This window comes from Polypterus senegalus, chromosome 1, assembly GCF_016835505.1.
Source record: "Polypterus senegalus isolate Bchr_013 chromosome 1, ASM1683550v1, whole genome shotgun sequence".
Taxonomy (NCBI): domain Eukaryota; kingdom Metazoa; phylum Chordata; class Cladistia; order Polypteriformes; family Polypteridae; genus Polypterus; species Polypterus senegalus.
Window position 1 is genome coordinate 188,496,882 of NC_053154.1, and position 22,065 is coordinate 188,518,946.

A 22,065-nucleotide genomic window follows, 5' to 3' on the forward strand; every position below is an offset into this window, starting at 1 on the left:
AGTTACTGGGATTTTCACGCACAACCATTTCTAGGGTTTACAAAGAATGGTGTGAAAAGGGAAAACATCCAGTATGCGGAAGTCCTGTGGGCGAAAATGCCTTGTTGATGCTAGAGGTCAGAGGAGAATGGGCCGACTGATTCAAGCTGATAGAAGAGCAACTTTGACTGAAATAACCACTCGTTACAACCGAGGTATGCAGCAAAGCATTTGTGAAGCCACAACACGCACAACCTTGAGGCGGATGGGCTACAACAGTAGAAGACCCCACCGGGTACCACTCATCTCCACTACAAATAGGAAAAAGAGGCTACAATTTGCACGAGCTCACCAAAATTGGACAGCTGAAGACTGGAAAAATGTTGCCTGGTCTGATGAGTCTCGATTTCTGTTGAGACATTCAAATGGTCAGAATTTGGCGTAAACAGAATGAGAACATGGATCCATAATGCCTTGTTACCACTGTGCAGGCTGGTGGTGGTGGTGGTGTAATGGTGTGGGGGATGTTTTCTTGGCACACTTTAGGCCCCTTAGTGCCAATTGGGCATCGTTTAAATGCCACGGGCTACCTGAGCATTGTTTCTGACCATGTCCATCCCTTCATGACTACCATGTACCCATCCTCTGATGGCTACTTCCAGCAGGATCATGCACCATGTCACAAAGCTCGAATCATTTCAAATTGGTTTCTTGAACATGACAATGATTTCACTGTACTAAAATGGCCCCCACAGTCACCAGATCTCAACCCAATAGAGCATCTTTGGGATGTGGTGAAACGGGAGCTTCATGCCCTGGATGTGCATCCCACAAATCTCCATCAACTGCAAGATGCTATCCTATCAATATGGGCCAACATTTCTAAAGAATGCTTTCAGCACCTTGTTGAATCAATGCCACGTAGAATTAAGGCAGTTCTGAAGGAGAAAGGGGGTCAAACACCGTATTAGTATGGTGTTCCTAATAATCCTTTAGGTGAGTGTATTTACATATATACACAAACACACACATATATATATATATATATATATATATATATATATATATATATATATGCACCTACTGCATATATCCATCCATCCATCCATTTTCTAACCCGCTGAATCCGAATACAGGGTCACGGGGTCTGCTGGAGCCAATCCCAGCCAACACAGGGCACAAGGCAGGAACCATATATATATATATATATATATATATATATATATATGCAAACTGCTCAAAAAAATTAAAGGAACACTTTTCAATCAGAGTACAGCATCACGTCAATGAAACTTCTGGGCTAATCAGTTTCAGCTCCTTTGGTGTTAATGAAATTACCAACAGGTACACTAGAGGGGCAACAATGAGATGACCCCCAAAACAGGAATGGTTTAACAGGTGGAGCAATTGACATTTTTCCCTCCTCATCTTTTCTGACTGTTTCTTCACTAGTTTTGCATTTGGCTACAGTCAGTGTCACTACTGGTAGCATGAGGTGATACCTGGACCCTACAGAGGTTGCACAGGTAGTCCAGCTTCTTCAGGATGGCACATCAATGTGTGTCATTGCCAGAAGGTTTGCTGTGTCTCCCAGCACAGTCTGAAAGGCATGAGACAGAGACAGGCAGTTACTCTAGGAGAGCTGGACAGGGCTGTAGAAGGTCCTTAACCCATCAGCAGGAACAGTATCTGCTCCTTTGGGCAAAGAGGACATCCCCCAGGACAAAATCCGTCGTCTCATTAGGAGCATGCCTCGATGTTGTCAGACACGCATACAAGCACATGGGGGGCTATACAAACTACTGAGTACGATTCTGAGTTGCTGAAATGAAATTTCGGCAAACTGGACTAGCCTGCTGCATTATTTTTTCTCTTTGATTTTCGGGGTGTCTTTGACTTCAGCCCTCTGTAGGTTGATAATTTTCATTTCCATCAAAGATGTGGCATCTTTTCGTTCCTAACACATTACCCAGTCCATAGCAGTATAGATAACCAGCGTGCTTTTTTTCCAATTGAGATCGGATGTGTTTTCAAAGTATTTCTTTCATTTTTTTTTCAAATCCTATGCCTAGATTCTGCCTTTGAAGAGTTAGGCATGGTCCCTCTATACCTGTGTAAGGGTTTCTCTTGGTATCCTCTCATGCATTAAACACAGTATTTGCAACTTGGCCTACTCTATTAAAACCTGAAGGTGCCAGAGCAGTTCTTCAGAGTGATGACATAGGGTAACAATGTTTGGTTCCAGTTAGACACATCCACACAAAGGTTCTAAAACAAATCTTTATTTATTTAGATCTGTAACAGACTCCATACAGTAAATAACCATGAACAGATGTTAACAGATTTGTGAAATACCAGTGGGGTAATGATTTTAAAAGGACTCTCACTGCATACATCTTAATCGGTTAGTGTCTTGCTAGATAGCTTACCACATATTAAAGATTTCAATTTTTTTTCCTTCTACATATTAAAAATTTTCCAGCACACAAAGAATCAACTTCATATATGAAGAATCCATCCCAGAATGAAATAGTTCTTTGTCAAGCAAAGGTTCATCAAACAACTGCACAACACAGTAAAGAACCATAAAGTGCCACTAAAGAACCAGAATTTTTAAGAGTGTAGTTGGAAACTTTAGACTGTCCATTTGTGAAGTGATATGCCCAGTGTTGAACTGGCGCCCCATCCAGGGTTGGTGCTCACTTGCACCTAGCGCTGCTGGGATATGCACCATGCCCAGATGATCATGATGTGGATTAAGCAGGTTGAAAGTAATCCTTGAACCTAAAAATTATATTTTTTATATATTACTTACCCCAAGTACTTTCTAGTGTTGGCTGTGGAAATGTTTTAATCTCATGTTTTCTTGCAGAATGGAGAGAAAAAAGTTTATGCGGTTATACAAGCAAGTGGTGACCAATGCTGTAATGATGTGTGCTAATTTTTACTGTAGTACATATTTAACAATATTTTAGCAAAAATGCACAAGTGTTGCACATTACCAATACATGGATTATTCAACAAGTCAAATGTGAGTTTTTGTTTTTATTTTTTTTCTTCAGTTAAAGTTTTTCACATTATTTGCTGTTACACAGCATTGGTCCTCCATTGGCTTATATTATATCAGAATCTTTTTTTCTCTTCATTCTGCCTGAAAACATTAGATTAAAACTTTTTTTCAAACATCACTAGAAAGAAAATGAGGTAAGTAACAAATAAATTATTTTTTTTTTCCATATTTGGGAACAAAACTCATCAATAAAGAGTTACCAATCTAAACTGACCTAAGAAAAATAACTTTGTTTTCAAGGGGATATAAATTTGTTTACACAGGCTTCTTTCAAATTTCCAGTCTGCCACAACATATCCTAAAATTAAAAACTGTTATAAACCTGTGAATGTAAATCCTTTATTACTTTGTAATGGCAGAAGAATAATGAATAAAAATATTCAGAGTTTTTCTTTCAGACAACTGGAAAAAAAAATGGACAATAGCAGTTCTCTTCATTTGAATCACTGCCTCTTACTTGCTCTCGTCCATTGGAGAATATTCTTCATTAGCAAGTCCATACGTCCATCCTACATCTACTTATGTATCCTTCCAAAATACCACGTGTATGCCCTTCGCTTGTCCTGCTATAACCATTATTCATGTAAACTTAACCCTGTCACAGTAACATCACAGAAACCCATCGCCTTTTCTGCCTGGGACTTTTCACCGCCCTGTTCTTCTCGAACTCGGCCTTCGTTCCCAACTTGTTCCCGCCGCCCCCTCCTTTTCCGGTAACCTCTCTCCTAGTGAGCAGCTCCAGAATAGCCCTGCCCATTGCGCCCGCCCCGTGTTCTCCCGGTCCCGCCCCACTTCGTCTTCGCTTCTTTTCGCTTCATTTCATATCGGCTCTCGGGCGCCCCTACTGCCCAATGCCATGTTTTCGGCAGCTCATTCGCTTCCTGTTTTTGGTCGACTTGTCGGATCGGGCAGGCAACGCGGAGCGGGTAGTGACATAGCCGTGCCTTCCCGGCCCCAGTCCCATGGATTTCACGTAGTACTTATTTTCGTTGGACATGTCCGACTCCCTGCATTCGACCTTCTGCTGCTGCCCACCGGGGAGGTGCGGGGCCGCTCCGCCGCCGGTGGACGTGGCTTCGGCCTCCAACTTCGAGAGCTTCTCGCTGCGGCACCTGGACTTGAGGCTGCAACTAAGCTTTCCCGAAAGGGAGGTACGTGGCCGTCTGAGCCTACGCCTCTGCCCACTTTCCTGTGGAGTCGCCACGCTGGTCCTGGACACGCACCCTTCACTTCTCATCCATTCGATAGACTGCCGTCTCCCCGAGGGCTCTCTGTGCTCTGGTCTGCCCTACCGTATCGAGCCCTTCACCGAATACGGGGCGGCGCTGAGCATCGCGCTGCCGGCAGCTGCTCAGGAGCCGCACCGGGGCTTCGAAGTAATCGTCCTGTACACGGCGAAGGATGCGCCGGCGGTGAGTGTTTTTGCCGTTGCTTCTCATAATGTTGTTGTGCTTGTCTCCTCACACAAAACTCGCTCACTATTTCAGTTTTGCTTTCATTTTCCTTTTATTCTTTTTCCTTTTATGTTCTTTTTATAGTCTCCCCTGCGCCTTTTCATGTACCCCAATTCCTGTTTCTGTGGTAGATTTGACTGTTGTTGTTGTTGTTGCTACAACCATTTTAGCTGTCAGCCCTGTTTTGTTAGTCTCGCAGTACTCATCTCTTCCTCAAAGTTCTTGTCCTGAGGTGTGATGGATGACCTTTTAAAATCATGTGGACATTCTAAGTTTTTTCCAGGTGACGTAACTTGATGAATTAACTGCTCGGGTTATTCATTGAAATAAATCTTGTTTACTTTTTAATTGTTGGGCTTGTATGGTCGTTTTCTACTATTTGGCAATAGTTAATAGACTGTTTATTTTATAACATAAACATAACATTCTCAGAATCACTTAACCCAATTTAGGATGGCGGGCGCCAACAGTACCAGCCCTAAATATGGCACTAGTGCGTTGGAGGGCCCACATTCACTCAGACACAACACTTGGAATTGCCAGTTAAGGTAGCCATAAGTGATTTGGGGGTGAGCACTGGATAACTTTGAGTAAACTCCACACAGAATGGGCATGGCATTTGCTAGATCCATGAGGCAGCTAACTGCTAAGCAACCCCTGTTTTGTAACACTGAATTCAGTTGACATGTTTATGAGGGGAAAAAACACACACACAATTTAGCCTTTATTAAATATACATTTTCATGGCTTCCTGATGCTGCCATTAATGAGTGCAAGGCACAAACGAGCCCAAGATGGGCTCAAGCAGTCATTATTTTATATAGTCCACTTTCCAGAAATCAAAAAGTAAACTATGCATAATCTAACAAGATGCCAATCCAGCACAGGGGAGAACATGTAGACCACACGGAGTAGGTCATGCATGAACATGAAAGTGAGCAATTTGGTGTGCACAAAGATGTCCCCTGATTAACTCAAAGCTCACATCTAACCCCAACCCCTTCAGTTTTTTTTTCTCCTTGAATTGTTGGTGAGGAGTTTCCTTCAACGTCCCAAAGACCTGCATATTAGATTTATTGACAATACCAAATTGGTCCTTTGTCATTATCTGTGTATGTGAGTGCATCCTGTAATGACGTGGTGTCCTCTGCCTTGTACCCAGTGCTTATGAAACAAACTTTGACCCCTGAGCTCCCCCCTGAATTGAATAAACAGATTTGAGAAGGTTTGTAATGCAGATGACTAGCAGTATAAGGTTAGTGATAATGTGGCAGCCACAATCCTGGCTGTAATTCCAACATCTCCTTGAAAGATTATGTATTTTAAGTTAATGCAGTTTATCCTCCGATGGTCAATGTGTGGGGTGCTTTTTTTTTTTTTGGGGGGGGCATAATTTAGACTGACATATACCTATGTTTGAGGAAGGAGTTTGAATGGGCACTTGTAAAGTCTTTAGCAGATGGGCCACACTGAACTGTCCCTCTTAATGTGTCTCTTTTAGATCTGGTGGCTGGATGCTGAGCTGACCTGTGGGAACTTGAAGCCTTTTGTCTTCACTCAGGGCCACTCTGTATGTAACCGATCCTTCTTTCCCTGCTTTGACACACCTGCTGTGAAGAGCACATACTCGGCTACGGTCACGGTCAGTATTGCCGCTGATGACTCTTGCTAACTACATAGTGATGATGATGTGTGTGTATGTGTGTGTGAGAGCGGGAGAGTTTCCTTTTGCTGATCTTTGCATGCTCATCAATGTATGCTAAACTTTATTGTTTGAAATTGTCTCCTCTTGGCTTAGGTGCCTGAGGGGGTCCAGGTCCTAATGAGTGCTACATGTAGCGCATACAGTGAGCAGGATAAGGCCTTTCAGTTCCACATGGAACACCCAGTTCCTGCCTACCTCGTAGCCCTGGTGGCTGGAGAGTTGATACCAGCTGATATTGGTCCACGGTAACAGCTTTTCCTTTTGCGTACGAGTTCTGTGCAACACTGGCCTTACTCTCATGTTGTACCTCTTTACTTATTGCAGGAGTCGTATTTGGGCAGAGCCCTGCATCCTGAATATGGCTGTCAGTAAGCTGAATGGACAAGTGGAGAGCTGGCTGTGTGCAGCCGAAAGACTCTTTGGACCCTATGTATGGGGCAGGTGAATGTGCTATCCTGTTCTGCTATAGTTGAGTAGTTTGTCCATGCAGCATTGACAACCAGCTTTCCTTCTTGCAGATACGACATTGTGTTCCTTCCACCCTCTTTCCCCATCGTCGCCATGGAGAATCCCTGTTTGACATTCATCATCTCTTCCATTCTGGACAGTAGTGACTTTCTAGTGGTGGATCTCATCCACGAGATTGCCCACAGCTGGTTTGGCAATGCAGTGACCAATGCCACCTGGGAGGAGATGTGGCTGAGTGAGGGGCTGGCGACATATGCACAGAGACGCATCACCACTGAGGCATTTGGTGAGCAGGTGGTAGATCTTTGGTCAGTCGATGGCCACACGCAACACTGTATGCCTATTTGGTTTACTGTGTCCTGTCATCCTGCAGGAGCTGCTTTCACCTGTCTGGAGACTGCCTTCCGACTGGATGCCCTACACCGGCAAATGAGGCTGCTGGGAGAAAACAACCCAGTGAGCAAGCTGCAAGTAAAGTTTGAGTCAGGTGTGATTCTGATTTGGTTTGGGTGGGAATTTGGCTCAATGATAAGCAGTGGTGGACCTGAGTGAAACACTGTGTTGTTTTTCATATCAAACAATAAATTCCAAGCTTAAATATCATAGCTCAAAAATTTACTCAGTTGCACCAACAAGAACAATCTATCAGTTTCTGAAGTTGAGGACATTCATATATGATAGTTTATCGTAAAAGTATAATGAAAACCATGGTAAGAATGTTGCAAATCATGGGAGGTTGTTAGTATAGACTTGTAAGTAGGGCTGTGTGTGTTAAAGGCTGATTCATACTGTAAGTGAAATGTCAGGAGGCAGGATTGCACTGACTTGTAATAGGTGTGTCTGGTGCAGTAATAGGTACTCTGATTTTCCTCCCACGTACCACGTGGATGCCTGTTAGGTTAAGTTATGGCTTTAAATTGCCTCAGTTTCTGTGCATTTTACCTTGTGATGGACTGGAGGCTCATCAACAGTTGATTCCTGCCTTGTGCTCAGTGTTGCTGCTCTAGGCTCCGGCACTTTAACATTTAATTGAATTTAAATGCATTAGATAATAGAAGGAAATGCAGTTATTGAGTGTCGCATTATATCAGAGGTGTGTGAGTCACTGACACATAATGGAAACCGAGATGTTGATGCTCCCAGCTAGACTATGTGTTGTGTGTAATTGTAATAGGGTGGATTGGAATTTCACGACTCACGACTCACAAGGGTTTGTCAGTTGGGTACAGTGCACTCAGAAATATTCAAGACTCCTTTACCTTTTTTCACATTTTATTATATTGCAGCAGTATGCTAAAATCTTTTAAACTAATTTTCCTTTCATCAAGCAACAGTTAACAGCCCAGAATGACATAGTGAGAAGAGGATTTTAGACATTTTTGCAAATTTATTAGAACTAAAAAAAACTGAACTGTGACCTTGATACAAGTTTTCAGACCCTTTACTCCGTGCTTTGCTGAAGGACCTTTCACAAAGATTATGGACTGGAGTTGTCTTGGGTATGACACAATGCATTTCCCTCACATGAGTGTAGGGATTTACTGCCATACGTCTCTGTAGATCCACTGAAGCTCTGTAGATCCACTGAAGCTCTGTGGGTCGGATGGAGACCATCTGTGGACAGCTGTTTTCAGATCTTTCCATGTGCTTGGTTGGGATTCAATCCAGACTCTGGCTGAGCCACTTAGGGGTATTCACAGAGTTTCCCTAAGTCACTCTTGTGTTGCTTTTCCTTTCTGTTTAGGGTCACTGTCCTGTTGGAAGGTGAACCTTCCATCCAGTCTGAGGTGCAAAGTGGTTTGGACCAGGTTATCATTAAGGGTATCTCTGTACTTTGCTCAATTCAGCTTTCCCTCAACCCTAACTACTCTTCAGTCTCTTCTGCTAAAAAAAAAAAAAAAACAAAACTCAACAGCATGATGCTGACACAACCATGCTTCATTGTTAGAATGATGTTGTATAGAGGGCAGAATACAGACATTACACTTAGGACTAAGGCCAAACATATTCAGTCTTGGTTTCTTCAGACCAGTTGCCATTTTGTTGACTCCAAGTGGGCTTCCATTTTTTTTTAATATATAAACTGAGGAGAAGTTTCTGTCTGGCTGTTCTCCCATAAAGTCCACATTAGTGAAGTTTTGCAGTAGTGCTTGTCCTTCTGGAAGTTTCTTCAATCTCCACACAGGTTCTCTTGATTTAAAACAGAGACCATTGGGTTCTTGGTAACCTTTCTTACCAAGGCCCTTCTCCTCTGGTTGTTCTGCTTGGCTGAGCAGTCAGCTCTAAGAAGAGCCATTACTGTTCCAAACTTCTTCAGTTTAAGAATTATGGAAGCTTTTGTGCTCTTGAGAACCTTTGATGCTTCAGAATGTTTTTTGTTGCCTTCCCCAGATCTGTCCCTCAACACAGTCCAATCTCTAATCCCACCCTTTGACCTCATGGCTTGTTTTTTGGACCTGATGCACATTGTCCACTACAGCTTCTTATATAGACAGGTACCTGCCTGTCGCAGTTAAGTGTAGTCAGTTGAATTGACCACAGGTGAACTCCAAACAAGGTGTAGCAACATCTCAATGACTATCAGTAGAATGGAATGCACGCAAGATAAATTTCAAGTATCAAAGCAAAGGGTCTGAATACGTGTGATATTTCAGGTTTTAGTTTTAACATGTATGCAAAAATTTTTGTTGGTCATTCTGGGGTATACAGTGTCACTTGATTGGGGGGGGGGTCGGGGGGGAGGAGTCAAAAGATTTTAGTCTAAGGCTTCAAAATAACAAAATGGTTTGGTTATCAGGAAAAGATTTTACTGACTAGTAGGGGATATGTGTGGTGAAAACTCTGAAAATGTCCCTACCTTTGCCACTAGAAGTGTGTATGCACGTGGGAGTGCATGTAATTGTGTAGAACACTTTGAGACACAAGAAATTCTTTAATTGCACTCGCCAGCAAATACGCTTGCGTATACACACACACACATATAGATTTGATGGTCCACACCATGTATGGGTGTGTAGCACTGATTTTTACTGATATGCTTAGAGTGCTATAGAAAGATGTGAACATCATGCTGACTTTCTGATGGAAGTAAACTGTGGATGGTGCTACCTGTGCAGAGCCACAAAGGAAAGAGTGCTTGTGAATGTCTAAAGATGGGTCTTGGTGTCTGAATGCTAGAGACACTCAAAGAGGAGTGTGAACACCAGAACTGTGATTAATCGTGTTAATTCTGTGGTAGTTTCAACGTCTGCAGTATCTAGTCAAAGCTGAAATGTGAATTAGTTAAGGTTTAGCAGGCTTCAAGAAGTGCATTTGTTTCCTGTTCCTATCCATAACAAGGGGTAAAAAAAATCAATGTAGTCTGATGTAAGTGATCCATTCAGAGTTGCAATTCACAAACACTAGTGTGGCAGCACTCCCAATTATATTCCGTCATTAAAAGCCATAATAAAATACAGACGGCACTAACAAATCACAATGGAGCTTTGTTGAAGCTTCACCATGCTAAACAAGATTTCCCGTCTTATACATTTGTTTAATTTGTATTTAGAGTTGCTCTAAATAAACTGTGAGTTTTAGTACATTTTATAATATTGATTTCATATGAATTGTGAAGTACTTGTCTGCTATATGAAAAGAAAGTATGTATGTGGTTTCTAATAGCGTAAAAAAAAAAAATTGGGTCAAGTTAGGCAGTCACTGGGTTTCTTTCTGCTCTGAAGTACACAGTGTTACTCTACTTTTCATGTTTTCCATTTGGCTTTGATTTTGGGCATTTGTTTTGATTATCAATCTTTTTTTTTTTTTTTACTTTCCAGGAGTGAATCCCAGCAGCCTCATGAATCTCTTCACCTACGAGAAGGGCTTCTGCTTCATTTCCTACTTAGCTGAGCTGTGTGGTGACCCTCAACGTTTCGATGACTTCCTTAGGGTTAGTCTCGTCCATATGAGTGTCCTCACTCTTCTGTTCCATTATTCTTTTTTAGCAGTCCCCTTAAACTGTGCTCCATTTTCCCTACAGGCCTACATTGAGCGCTTCTGTTTTTGTAGTGTGGTGGCCCAGGACCTCCTAGACTACTACTTGTGCTTCTTTCCTGAGCTGCAGGACAACAGTGTTGCTGACCGTGAAGGTGAGTTACATTCTTTCTGATACTCTCACCATGGCAAGTGTGCATTTTCCGGTCTATTGACCATGCTGTCTTTTACATGCTATACTACAGGTTTGGAGTTTGAGCGCTGGCTTAGTGCTTGTGGGCCACCCCCATCCGAGCCAGACTTGTCCCAGGGCAACAGCCTGACAGAGCCTGTTGAAACACTGTGCCAACTGTGGACTGCTGGTACTCTAGACCTACCTACAATTACTTTGCATAACCTAGCACAGTGGCAGACCTTCCAGATGGTGCTATTCCTAGATAAGCTGTTGGATCGTTGCCCCCTGTCTCATGGTATGTTCCTGGGTATGTCTGTTCACTGTGCTAATTCTGACTATTCTTGTGCTGCGCACTAATTCCTTTGTCCCGTTCCTTTCAGAGGTCATGAGCCGACTTGCTCGCTGCTATTCGCCACTGCTGGACTCAAACGCAGAAGTTAGGATTCGCTGGCTGCAGTTGGTGGTCAGGAGTGGCTACTTCCCTGAACTTCACAAAGTGCGCCGGTTTCTGGAAGACCATGTGAGTATCATTTTGACTGTCTCAATCTTGACTAAACCCAGGATTGTTTAGCTAACTTGTCTAATAAAACACTAAATAGATGAGCTTTTTCTAATTGTGTTTGAGAGCTGTGTGGTAAACTGGCCACTGTTTCAAGCAGTCTGTTATCTCCAGTGATACTCAATTTTTTTTCCTCTCTGCAGACCTCCAGAATGTACACTGTCCCCCTGTATGAGGATCTTTGTAGCAGCTCCCTAAAATCCATTGCAGTGGATGTTTTCTGCCAATCCCAGAGTCGTATGCATGCAAACTTGCGAAAGACACTTCAGCAGATCTTGTCACAGTGCGTGGGTCCACTTGGTAGCACTCCTGTGGGAGACGAACGAGCAACGGACACCACTGGAACAGTAGCGCTTCGAGACGTCAATGTGTCAGCATGACCAGTGCCTTGGATCGTTGAACTGAGAAATCACTGAATTAGGCACACAGTGACCAGTTTTCAGACGGCTTTTAGTGGCAACTCTTTAAGTGTTGTCTTGGGTTTTGACACCAATTTTAGCCTGAGTCTGGGAAAAAATGAGTCCAGCAATAAAGTGCCTTTTAGATATGTCCTCTCAGGGAGACAAAGCTACAGTAGACCTGTAGCCACGAAACAAGATTTGCAGCAAGGCCTGTAGGCTACAAATTTGCATTACCTGAGGAAATGTTTTGTGAGTGAGGAGTGAGAGCCATTAAAATGAAGGATATGTTGATTTTAAAAAAAAAAAAAAAAGTTTTTTTTTTCTTCTTCATTGGTTACTAGAAAATAATCACATTGGCTCCATAAACGTTCTCTCCCCGTTCCCCTCACTGATCATCTGGGCACTCTTTTGCTAAGAGGCAGAAGCTACAGTACTGTGCCATTGTTTGGAGGTTCTTCATGGTTGCTACAGCTGGTAGGCCCCTTTGATGGGTCTGTGTTGCCAGCATTTTCAAGTTTTGTAATATTTAAATAAATTTTCAGTTTTTCCTTCCAAAATGTGTGATTTATTGTTGAGTAGAATGTAATGCTTATTTCATCTGAAGATAATGTACAGTGTCTGCGTGCAGGATCATGGGGTTCAGTTTTAACTGATGATACACAAGTATTTCTGCCATACTCTTTTGTACTGTGCTAGCATTGGCATGAGGATCAACTTACTGTAAATTTCACCTAATGCCATCCGATGTAATTTATGTTATTTGAGATTGGGATTGAGGTCTACAGTCATGGCCAAAAGTTTTGGGAATGATACAAATATTGGTTTTCACAAAGTTTGCTGCTTCATTGTTTTTAGATCTTTTTGTCGGATGGTTCTATGGTATACTGAAGTATAATTACAAGCATTTCATAAGTTTCAAAGGCTTTCATTGACAAGGCTTTTATCCTCCGAGAGCAACTTCTCCCAACCATCTAACAACAACAACATTTATTTATATAGCACATTTTCATACAAACAGTAGCTCAAAGTGCTTTACATAATAAAGAATTGAAAAATAAAAGACACAATAAGAAAACAAAATAAATCAACATTAATTAACATCGAATAAGAGTAAGGTTCAATGGCCAGGGGGGACAGAAAAAACAAAAAAACTCCAAATCTGTAGGGATTCCAGACCAAGAACAGTTTGGTGACGAACAATGTCTTTTCCATCATGATGGAGCACCGTGCTATAAGGAAAAAGTGATAACTAAGTGGCTTAGGGAACAAAACATCAAAACAAAACCCCACAAATTCTGACAAACTCCAAGCATTGATTATGCAAGAATGGGCTGCCATCATTCAGGATTTGGCCCAGAAATTGATGGACAGCATGCCATGGCAAATTGTAGAGGTCTTGAAAAAGAAGAACAAACACTGCAAACATTGACTCTTTACATAGATGTAATTGTCAATACAATCCTTGGAAACGTATGAAATGCTTGTAATTGTACTTTAGTATACCATAGAAACGTGACAAAAAGATCTAAAAACACTGAAGCAGCAAACTTTGAAAACCAATACTTGGGTCATTCTCAAAACTTTTGGCCACGACTGTACTTCCTCAACTGGGTTCCTAACGGAATGCAGAAGAAAGGTTTCTTGTGTGAATGGGTAATGCCCAGAGTGCTTACATGGTTAGGTAATGGAAACGGCGCACCCGGTCACTCTGCCACATGTCAAATATACTCATACGCCATCCTGGAAAGAGGGCTTAAGATGGTTTGGTAAACACAAAAACTGACATGCTTTATTACCATAATTGCTTTATTCTAATTCAAAGTCAATTTGGTGAAGCTCACAGAAAGGGGGGACCAAATGTCAAACATACATATAAGGGCAACTAATAATGATTTAACAGCCCCAATCTAATTAAGACCAACACACTTGACATATTCATTAAATTACTCTGGAAAAATCTTAAGGTCAAGACATTGGGTTAATGTATTTCACAGCTTGTAAATAAGTTTTGTTGTGAAATCTGGTGGCAGTGGTCTTGATTGACGTTTGCTGTTGACCAGAAGGTGAGTGGGGTGCAACATATCGGATAAATCCTAAACAGCTTATGTTTCAGTCTTTAACAGTACTTTATCAGTGCACCTCATCTCTTGATACTATTCCATGTTTGATGCTGTTCACTGTTCTTTTGCGTAGTGCAACATTTAAAGTAGTTCAGTTATGCTCTTTTGGGATGCCTTCACTTGGTGTATTGTTCTATATACCATTCTGACCAAGGTTCAGTGTGTTATATTTACTTTTTGTTTATTTATGACAAACCTGAAGTGGTTTACCAATTGAACAGCATGTGCTGAGCAGAGAGCACAAATCTTGAATGGTAGAGGAGTACACGTGGTACCTAGGATGTGGTCCATGCTGACTTTGGAGTCTCCAGGTGGCAAAGAAAAGGGGAAGTGCTGTAACAAGGCAGTAATGAGCACAAAAAGCTCTACCTGGTCAGACACGCAGTCCTGCAACGATATCATAAATAATGGTGGGGTTTTATCTGGCATAAACACACTGCACATAATGAGGGCACTTAAACCTTATGCACTTAGAACAGTGTTCTGCAGTGTTTGCTTGTTTTCAAGCCTGTTATCACTGAATAATGTATTCTTATAAGGTTAGATCCGGAATCAGATTAAACTGGTATGGCATGGGTGGTATAGATTAGCATATTGTGGGTAAGTGAAAGAAATGATGAATAGCTGTAATAAAGTGAAAACAAGTTATAAAATGTTAAATTCTACATTAAATGTGTCAGAGACCTATTTTGTGCCCTTGCACAATTACAGGACTGGCCACATACTCCACAGTCTCCTGTTGGGAAAATAAATAAAAACACAAGGATAGTTTAACCTGCCGAAAATCACATGAAGGGTTCCCTGTGGCAGAAGTTGCCCTGGGCGTCCAGAAAATGTGCAGGGTTGAAACAATTGGGGCTCTCTCTTATCGGTCTGTGTCAAAAAGCACTGAAGCGTGGGAAGGAAGGAAGATGGTACCCTAGGAAAAGAAAACAAGTGGTCATATTGAGGTGGCAATCTTTTCCCAGCCTGGCAGGAGTCTCTTCAGTTTCTTACCTTGGTGTGTGTGTAACCCCCAATGTACACTTCCCATAGAGTCTTTCTAAAGAAACCACCTACAACTCCATCAAAATATCGCATGTTCTCATAGATGAAGGCATTTGTGTTGGGCAGTCTTTCTCTGCCTTTATAGTGGATCCTTCCAGCAATACCATCGATCTCCTGTTTCACTCTCTCTGAACAGGAACAAAGAGGATGTCCAGTTGTACTTTGCTAACACCTGGCTCCCATTCTTATTACTTACACTGCACATCTGGATATGCAACAAGGTAAAGCAGTGCGGTAACAGTGGCCTCATTACCAGCCACAGACAGGTCCATCACAGTTTAAATCAAGCTGCTCTCATCAAAGTCAGTGCCAGTCTGAAATAGAGAGACACTGAACCTTAGGATAATACAGGTGGATATTACCATTGCTCACACATACAACTCCCTCTCGCTACCTTTTCTATTTTGGACAGGTAGAGGTCCACATAGTCCTTGGGTTCTGTGGCTGTAGTCTGGTTCTCCTGGTGCCTCTTAATCTGACTTTGGGTGAAACATCGTACACAGTTCACACTGCCCAAGACAGATTCCTGCATGTGGAGAATGTCATGTACACCTTCCTTCAACTGATGGAAGAGTTGGTCATTGAGCTTCATGTGCTCCCCAAACACCACAGACACAGTGACATTAAGTACACTATTGCTAAGCACAGGGTCAGGGTCAAAGGACAGACCTGTGTAGAAAAAAAGAGCTGCAGAGTTGTTACACCTACTACTTAGGATGGATAGATGAATGGATGAAGCTGGCATCTCACCATTCTCTTTAGAGATGATATGTAGCATGCTCCTGGACTCCTCCATGATTTTCTCTTCCAAGTTTTTTTTTTGCTAAGTCTAAGAGCCTTCAGTGCCGAAACAGCAAAGTTCTGCTGCTGCTTCCATATCCATTGGAAAACATGATCCCTGTCATAAGGAACAAGTCAGATCAGTGAGACCTAGGAAGTTAAGAAAGAGTCTAACAAGCAGAAAATAAGATATTTCTGTAGGCTAAATGATACATTTTTCCCTGAAAATGTCCTTAGACCCAGGTCATCCACAAATGCCTCTCCATTTGATACCAGGGCCTCTTTGAAAATCTTGAAGCCACACAACACTATAACTGGGGATTGTCCCTTCCACATAGTGTAGATGCACCCATACTGGCAGCCCAGCTGTGTAGACAACACAGCAAAAGATCTCACTTTCAACTGGATAGGCCTAAGGGGGCACTGTATTAAGTCTAAGGAGTCTCTTACCGAGTCTTCTGTTTACCTATATGGGCTTTGTAAGAAACCTGAGTTTATCCCATCAGCATTGGGTGCAAAGGTGAAACAATCCCTAGTTTCAGTGGACTTGCCTGCGTGATCTCAGATTGGGAATTGGCCATCATAATCGTATCACAATATAAATTTGTGCATACATTCTCAGACCCACCCAATACAATTGTGGGTTGTGGCGAGCTGGAGCCTATCCCAAAAGCACTGGGCTCCACTGCTCTGGACAGGGTGCCAGTCACATTTATATAGGAACAATTAAGAATCTCTTAACATCTTGGCCTGCCTAACTTTAGGATGGCAAAGAAAAAGTCCTGCAGCTTTCTGGAGAACATGAAGCACACACACAAGCAGTGTTTGGGTGTTCTGTCTCTGTGGTGTGTTGTGTGTTGAATTCTGAGGAAAAAAATGAATTTAATCCATTTTGGAACAAGGCTGTAACATAACAAAATGTGGAAAAAGTAATGTGCTGTGAATACTTTCCGCATGCACTGTATGAACAAAAGTATGTGAACCTTTGCTTTTAGTATCTGGTGTGACCCCCCCTTTTGCAGCAATAACTCCAGCTAAACATTTCCGGTAACTTTTGATCATTCCTGCACACCGGCTTGGAGGAATTTTAGCCCATTCCTCAGTACAGAACAGCTTCAACTCTGGGATGTTGGTGGGTTTCCTCACATTAACTGCTTGCTTCAGCTCCTTCCACAAAATTTCGATTAGATAAAGGTCAGGACTTTGACTTGGCCATTCTAAAACATTAGCTTTATTCTTCTTTAACCATTCTTTGGTAGAATGACTTGTGTGCTTAGGGTCGTTGTCTTGCTGCATGACCCACCTTCTCTTGAGATTCAGTTCATGGACAGATATCTTGACATTTTCCTTTAGAATTCTCTGATATAATTCAGAATTCATTGTTCCATCAATGAAGGCAAGCCATCCTGGCCCAGATGCAGCAAAACACCACCATGTTTCACAGATGGGATAAGGTTCTTATGCTGGAATGCAGTGTTTTCCTTTCTCCAAACATAACGCTTTTCATTTAAACCAAAAAGTCCTATTTTGGTCTCATCCGTCCACAAAAAAATCTTCCTTCTGGTTTGTCCATGTGATCCTTAGCAAACTGCAGACGAGCAGCAATGTTTTTTTTTTTTGGAGAGCAGTGGCTTTCTCCTTGCATCCCTGCCATGCACACCATTGTTGTTCAGTGTTCTCCTGAAGGTGGACTCATGAACATGAACATTAGCCAATGTGAGAGAGGCCTTTAGTTGCTTAGAAGTTACCCTGGGGTCCTTTGTGACCTCACCGACTATTACATGCCTTACTCTTGCAGTGATCTTTGTTGGTCGACTACTCCTAGGGTAACAATGGCCTTGAATTTCCTCCATTTGTACACAATCTGTCTGACTGTGGATTGGTGGAGTCTAAACTCTTTAGAGATGGTTTTGTAACCTTTTCCAGCCTGATGAGCATCAACAACTCTTTTTCTGAGGTCCTCAGAAATCTCCTTTGTTCGTGCCATGATACATTTCCACAAACGTGTTGTGAAGAGCAGACTTTGATAGTTCCCTGTTCTTTAAATAAGACAGGGTGCCCACTTACACCTGATTGTCATCCCATTGATTGAAAACACCGGACTCTAATTTCAGCTTCAAACTAACTGCTGATCCTAGAGGTTCACATACTTTTGCCACTCAAATTAATGACCAAGTATAATATTTTTGTCTCATTTGTTTACCTGCTTTCTCTTTATCTACTTTTAGGACTTGAGTGAAAATCTGATGATGTTTTAGGTCATATTTATGCAGAAATATAGAAAATTCTAAAGGGTCCATTTGTTAGTGGTAATGCAATCTGTACTATCATTTTTTTGAGTTTTGAATTTTAGTACTTTCATAATCTCTAACTTGCTCTGCATGTGTATCACGCCAACGTTTTTGAATCTGTTTATGACATTCTACTTTGTCTTCTACTCTTTGTCTTTTCTTCTTCTACTCTTTATCTTTTATTTCTGCCCCTGCTTGCACCTGTTAGGTTTTCAATTCATCTCTTGGCACAAAATCTCCTCTCGTGGGACATAAAATTATCTCTCCGAAAAAATCTCTTCTCGTCCCAAGATGTTTTTATATAATAGAGAGAAATCCTGCAACGAGACAAAACTTTTTTGAAGAGACTTTTTCAAGTCCCATGAGACAAGACTTTTCACATGAGATTGTTTCAAGTCACACCCTCCTCTCAATCATATTCAAACATACACACGTTACTCTCACATCTCATTTGTGTGAATGCTTTTGACAGACACAGTTTCTGCTCTCTCAGCTCTTATAAATTGTTACAATGAAATTGATAAACGATGAAGTCAAACAAATTAACGCCAAAATTGTCGATCGGTAACAGGGCAAATTGGTTAAATGCGTATCAATAAACTATACTGAAAAAGTTGGTGGTGATTGCGTGGAAGATGAAAACATCAACTTACAATATCCTGTAGAATATCTACAACCGTTAACACCATCCGGTCTTCCACTGGCCGAATTACTGCTGAAAGATAGATGTTTCGTAATTTTATTACGTAATTTATGTATGAGTGATGGGCTATGCCATAGGACAAGATCAGTTGTATTCAAAATTGGTCGAACAATTCTGACATGTAAAATTTTAACAGCCGACAAGGAAGGTAATGCAGTACATCCTCCACGGATAACATTAGACACCAACAGAGATCTGGCTATGCCATTCGTATTAAAACGTTTACAGTTTCCCGTTACAACAACAACAACATTTACTTTGTATTTATATAGCACATTTTCATACAAACAGTAGCTCAAAGTGCTTTACATAATAAAGAATAGAAAAATAAAAGACACAATAAGAAAACAAAATAAATCAACATTAATTAACATCGAATAAGAGTAAGGTTCAATGGCCAGGGGACAGAAAAAACAAAAAAACTCCAGACGGCTGGAGAAAAAATAAAATCTGTAGGGATTCCATGAGACCGCCCAGTCCCTTCTGGGCATTCTACCTAACATAAATGAAACAGTCCTCTTTGTATTTATGGTTCTCACGGAAGGGCTTGATGAAGATGGTCACGTAGAGTTCTGCCTTTTAATCCATCCATCATTGTTGGAGCATCATGAAGCTTTGAGTAGGTGGAGGTGGCAGGCCACCACCACAAAGAAACCGGAAAAAGAAACAGAAAAGAGAGTAGGGGTCAGTACGGATTTTAGAGCCACCATGAATAGTTATTATGAGGAAATTGAACATATAGAGTATCAGGATTAAGTTAAATTGAAGTTAAAGTGAAGTTATAAAAAGGCCATGTTAAAGTAATGTGTTTTCAGCAGTGTTTTAAATTGCTCTACTGTACTAGCCCGGCGAATTCCTATTGGCAGGCTATTCCAGATTTTAGGTGCATAGCAGCAGAAGGCCACCTCACCACATCTTTTAAGTTTTATTCTTGGAATTCTAAGGAGACACTCATTTGAGGATCTAAGGCTATGATTTGGAATATACGATGGGGCGAGATTATTTAAGGCTTTATAAACCATAAGCAGAATTTTAAAGTCAATCCTGAATGACACAGGCAACCAGTGTAGTGACATCAAAACTGGAGAGATGTGCTCGGATTTTCTTTTCCTAGTTAGGATTCTAGCAGCTGCATTCTGCACTAGTTGCAAACGATTTATGTCTTTTTTGGGTAGTCCTGAGAGGAGTGTGTTACAGTAATCTAGTCGACTGAAAACAAACGTGTGAACTAATTTCTCAGCATCTTTCAGTGATATAAGTGGTCTAACTTTAGCTATGTTTCTTAAGTGAAAAAATGATGTCCTAGTGATCTGATTAATATGCGATTTAAAATTCAGATTACAGTCAACAATCACCCCTAAGCTTTTTACCTCCGTCTTGACTTTTAATCCTAAAGTATCCGGTTTATTTCTAATAGCCTTATTGTATCCATTATTGCTAATCACTAAGATTTCAATTTTCTCTTTATTTAACTTGAGAAAGTTATTATTTATTCATTCTGAGATACAAGTCAGACATTGTGTTAGTGAATCAAGAGAATCGGGGTCATAAGGTGCTATTGATAAGTAGCAATAAGTTACAATAGCTTTTGCTATGACAATTAACAAATCACAGAGACAAACATTTGAAAAAGTCGGTTTATTTATTAGAGAGAAAGAAACAATATTCACTCACGGGCAGTTATAAGTTGCGTTGTCATGATGTAAGTTTAAACACAGAATCAAATTTCAATGCGATATTGAAAAAAATATTGTTTTTACTGAAGTTTTACAGTAAAATTGTAAGTTTAAAAAGTATTTGCATGTTAATTTCAAAGCCAAACACAACGGAAACGTATAATGCAATGAATACCTCTAACGCAACATGGAACATAATTTTCTTTCAATTTATTACATTTTACCATTTTTTTTACTCACTGTAATATAAAATAGTTAGTTCTATTATGCATATGTAACAATTCCCATGAAAATAACAATCTGTTTAAAGTGTACATCCGCTTCCCCATACGTGAAGTGGCTAGCATGTAGCCCTCTCCCGGGGGTTGGCAAACGAAGCCAGCAGGAGGCAGAGCCCCCTAGTAATTTAAAAGACTGACACTGAAATGTATTGATCAGCAAACTTTTATTTGAAACATTTTATGTGCCATCCTACATATGCATTACAAGTGAAAAGCATTTAATCTTACTTGTCAGGTGTTTGAATTGTACTGAAAACAACGTACTGTCACTTCGCACTTTGTGTGGAAGCCATTTTGAAAATAAAAATCCTTGTCTACTGCTTTACATACCTCAGCAGAATATTGTTGACAAATCAGTTACTGTGGTTTGACAATGAAGCAATACAATAGTGCCGGACTTGGGAAGATATATGAGGGAGCTTGAACCATTGGTCGGGGGTTCTCTGAAAAGCATGACAGTCAAAGGTAGGATTTTCCAAAATTTGAATAGGCACCACATAAGAACAGTAAGTAGTGCAAGAATATTCCCACAGGAAAAAAAAAAACAATCATCATCTGCAGTTAAGAGTGATATAGAGAGAAGGACAGAGTATGCAATAGCAAAGCGTACAATTAAATTTGACCACCATCAGAGCATAGTGTGCCATGTCAAATATTACAAACACTGATCCATTTTAGCTATTTATTTTGGGAGAGAGAGAGAGATATTTTTAAAAAATTAAAAACATTATTCTGGTACCTAGTTATTTTCTCAATATCAGGTATTTTGAGCTGTTAAAGTAAACCAAAAAATGAAACAACTAGATTAAAAACACATTTAAATTAAATAAAAATAAAATAAATCAGCAGGTTGGGTTTTTCACCAGTCTGAAGACTCTTGGGCAGTTTCCTCAGCTTAACAAACTTTGCTTGTACTTCAGTGGACATACCTCAAGACTGTAATTTTTTTAAGAATTATCTTACTTTAATTTTATTTTTACTTACACTTTGAAATCACTTCTTTTGTCAGTTGCCAACTAACTCATCGGTATGAGACCCCTACCCCACATATAAAACAATGGGGTTCCCCCATGTTTTTCGGCTATTGTTTGGCCCAAATCTTGTGCAGGAAATTAAACCCATAGGAAAAAGAATACTGTAGAGCAATAGGTGTTTCAGCAAAAATGATCAGCAGGGTTTGAAGTTGAGCAGGTCACACCAACTGACCCCAGGGGCTCACCCCATAATGTGATAAGAGGGGTCAAAGTTACTCCTTTTCACAAAACTTTAAAAATGGGGATCGGTAATACAGGCATGTGAAGTTTCATTTTATGCCATTTTCAGGCATATTTTATTCTTTACCGGTACCTAGTAAAGACCTAGTCCTCAAAGAGAAGGTTAG

General features: G+C 40.9%; 1 protein-coding gene across 1 annotated transcript; it reads left to right on the forward strand.

The window, feature by feature from the left end:
- The first annotated feature begins 3,912 nt into the window (after nt 1-3,912).
- On the forward strand, nt 3,913-12,343 carry rnpepl1 (arginyl aminopeptidase like 1). Its single transcript, XM_039764924.1, has 11 exons — nt 3,913-4,461; nt 6,005-6,145; nt 6,302-6,453; nt 6,533-6,649; nt 6,727-6,962; nt 7,050-7,163; nt 10,495-10,607; nt 10,698-10,806; nt 10,897-11,121; nt 11,207-11,346; nt 11,529-12,343. The coding sequence occupies exons 1-11, from the start codon at nt 4,045-4,047 to the stop codon at nt 11,763-11,765; spliced, it is 2,001 nt and encodes a 666-aa protein (XP_039620858.1). The 5' UTR covers nt 3,913-4,044; the 3' UTR covers nt 11,766-12,343.
- The last annotated feature ends 9,722 nt before the right edge of the window (nt 12,344-22,065 follow it).

What these genes read in the sequence shown, in the direction of transcription:
- rnpepl1 (XM_039764924.1), top strand. Translation starts at nt 4,045, where the DNA reads ATGTCCGACTCCCTGCATTCGACCTTCTGCTGCTGCCCACCGGGGAGG. An exon ending in GGACCCTATGTATGGGGCAG is followed by an intron (nt 6,650 to 6,726) that starts GTGAATGTGCTA and finishes TCCTTCTTGCAG; the next exon opens with ATACGACATTGTGTTCCTTC. An exon ending in GTTTCGATGACTTCCTTAGG is followed by an intron (nt 10,608 to 10,697) that starts GTTAGTCTCGTC and finishes TTTTCCCTACAG; the next exon opens with GCCTACATTGAGCGCTTCTG.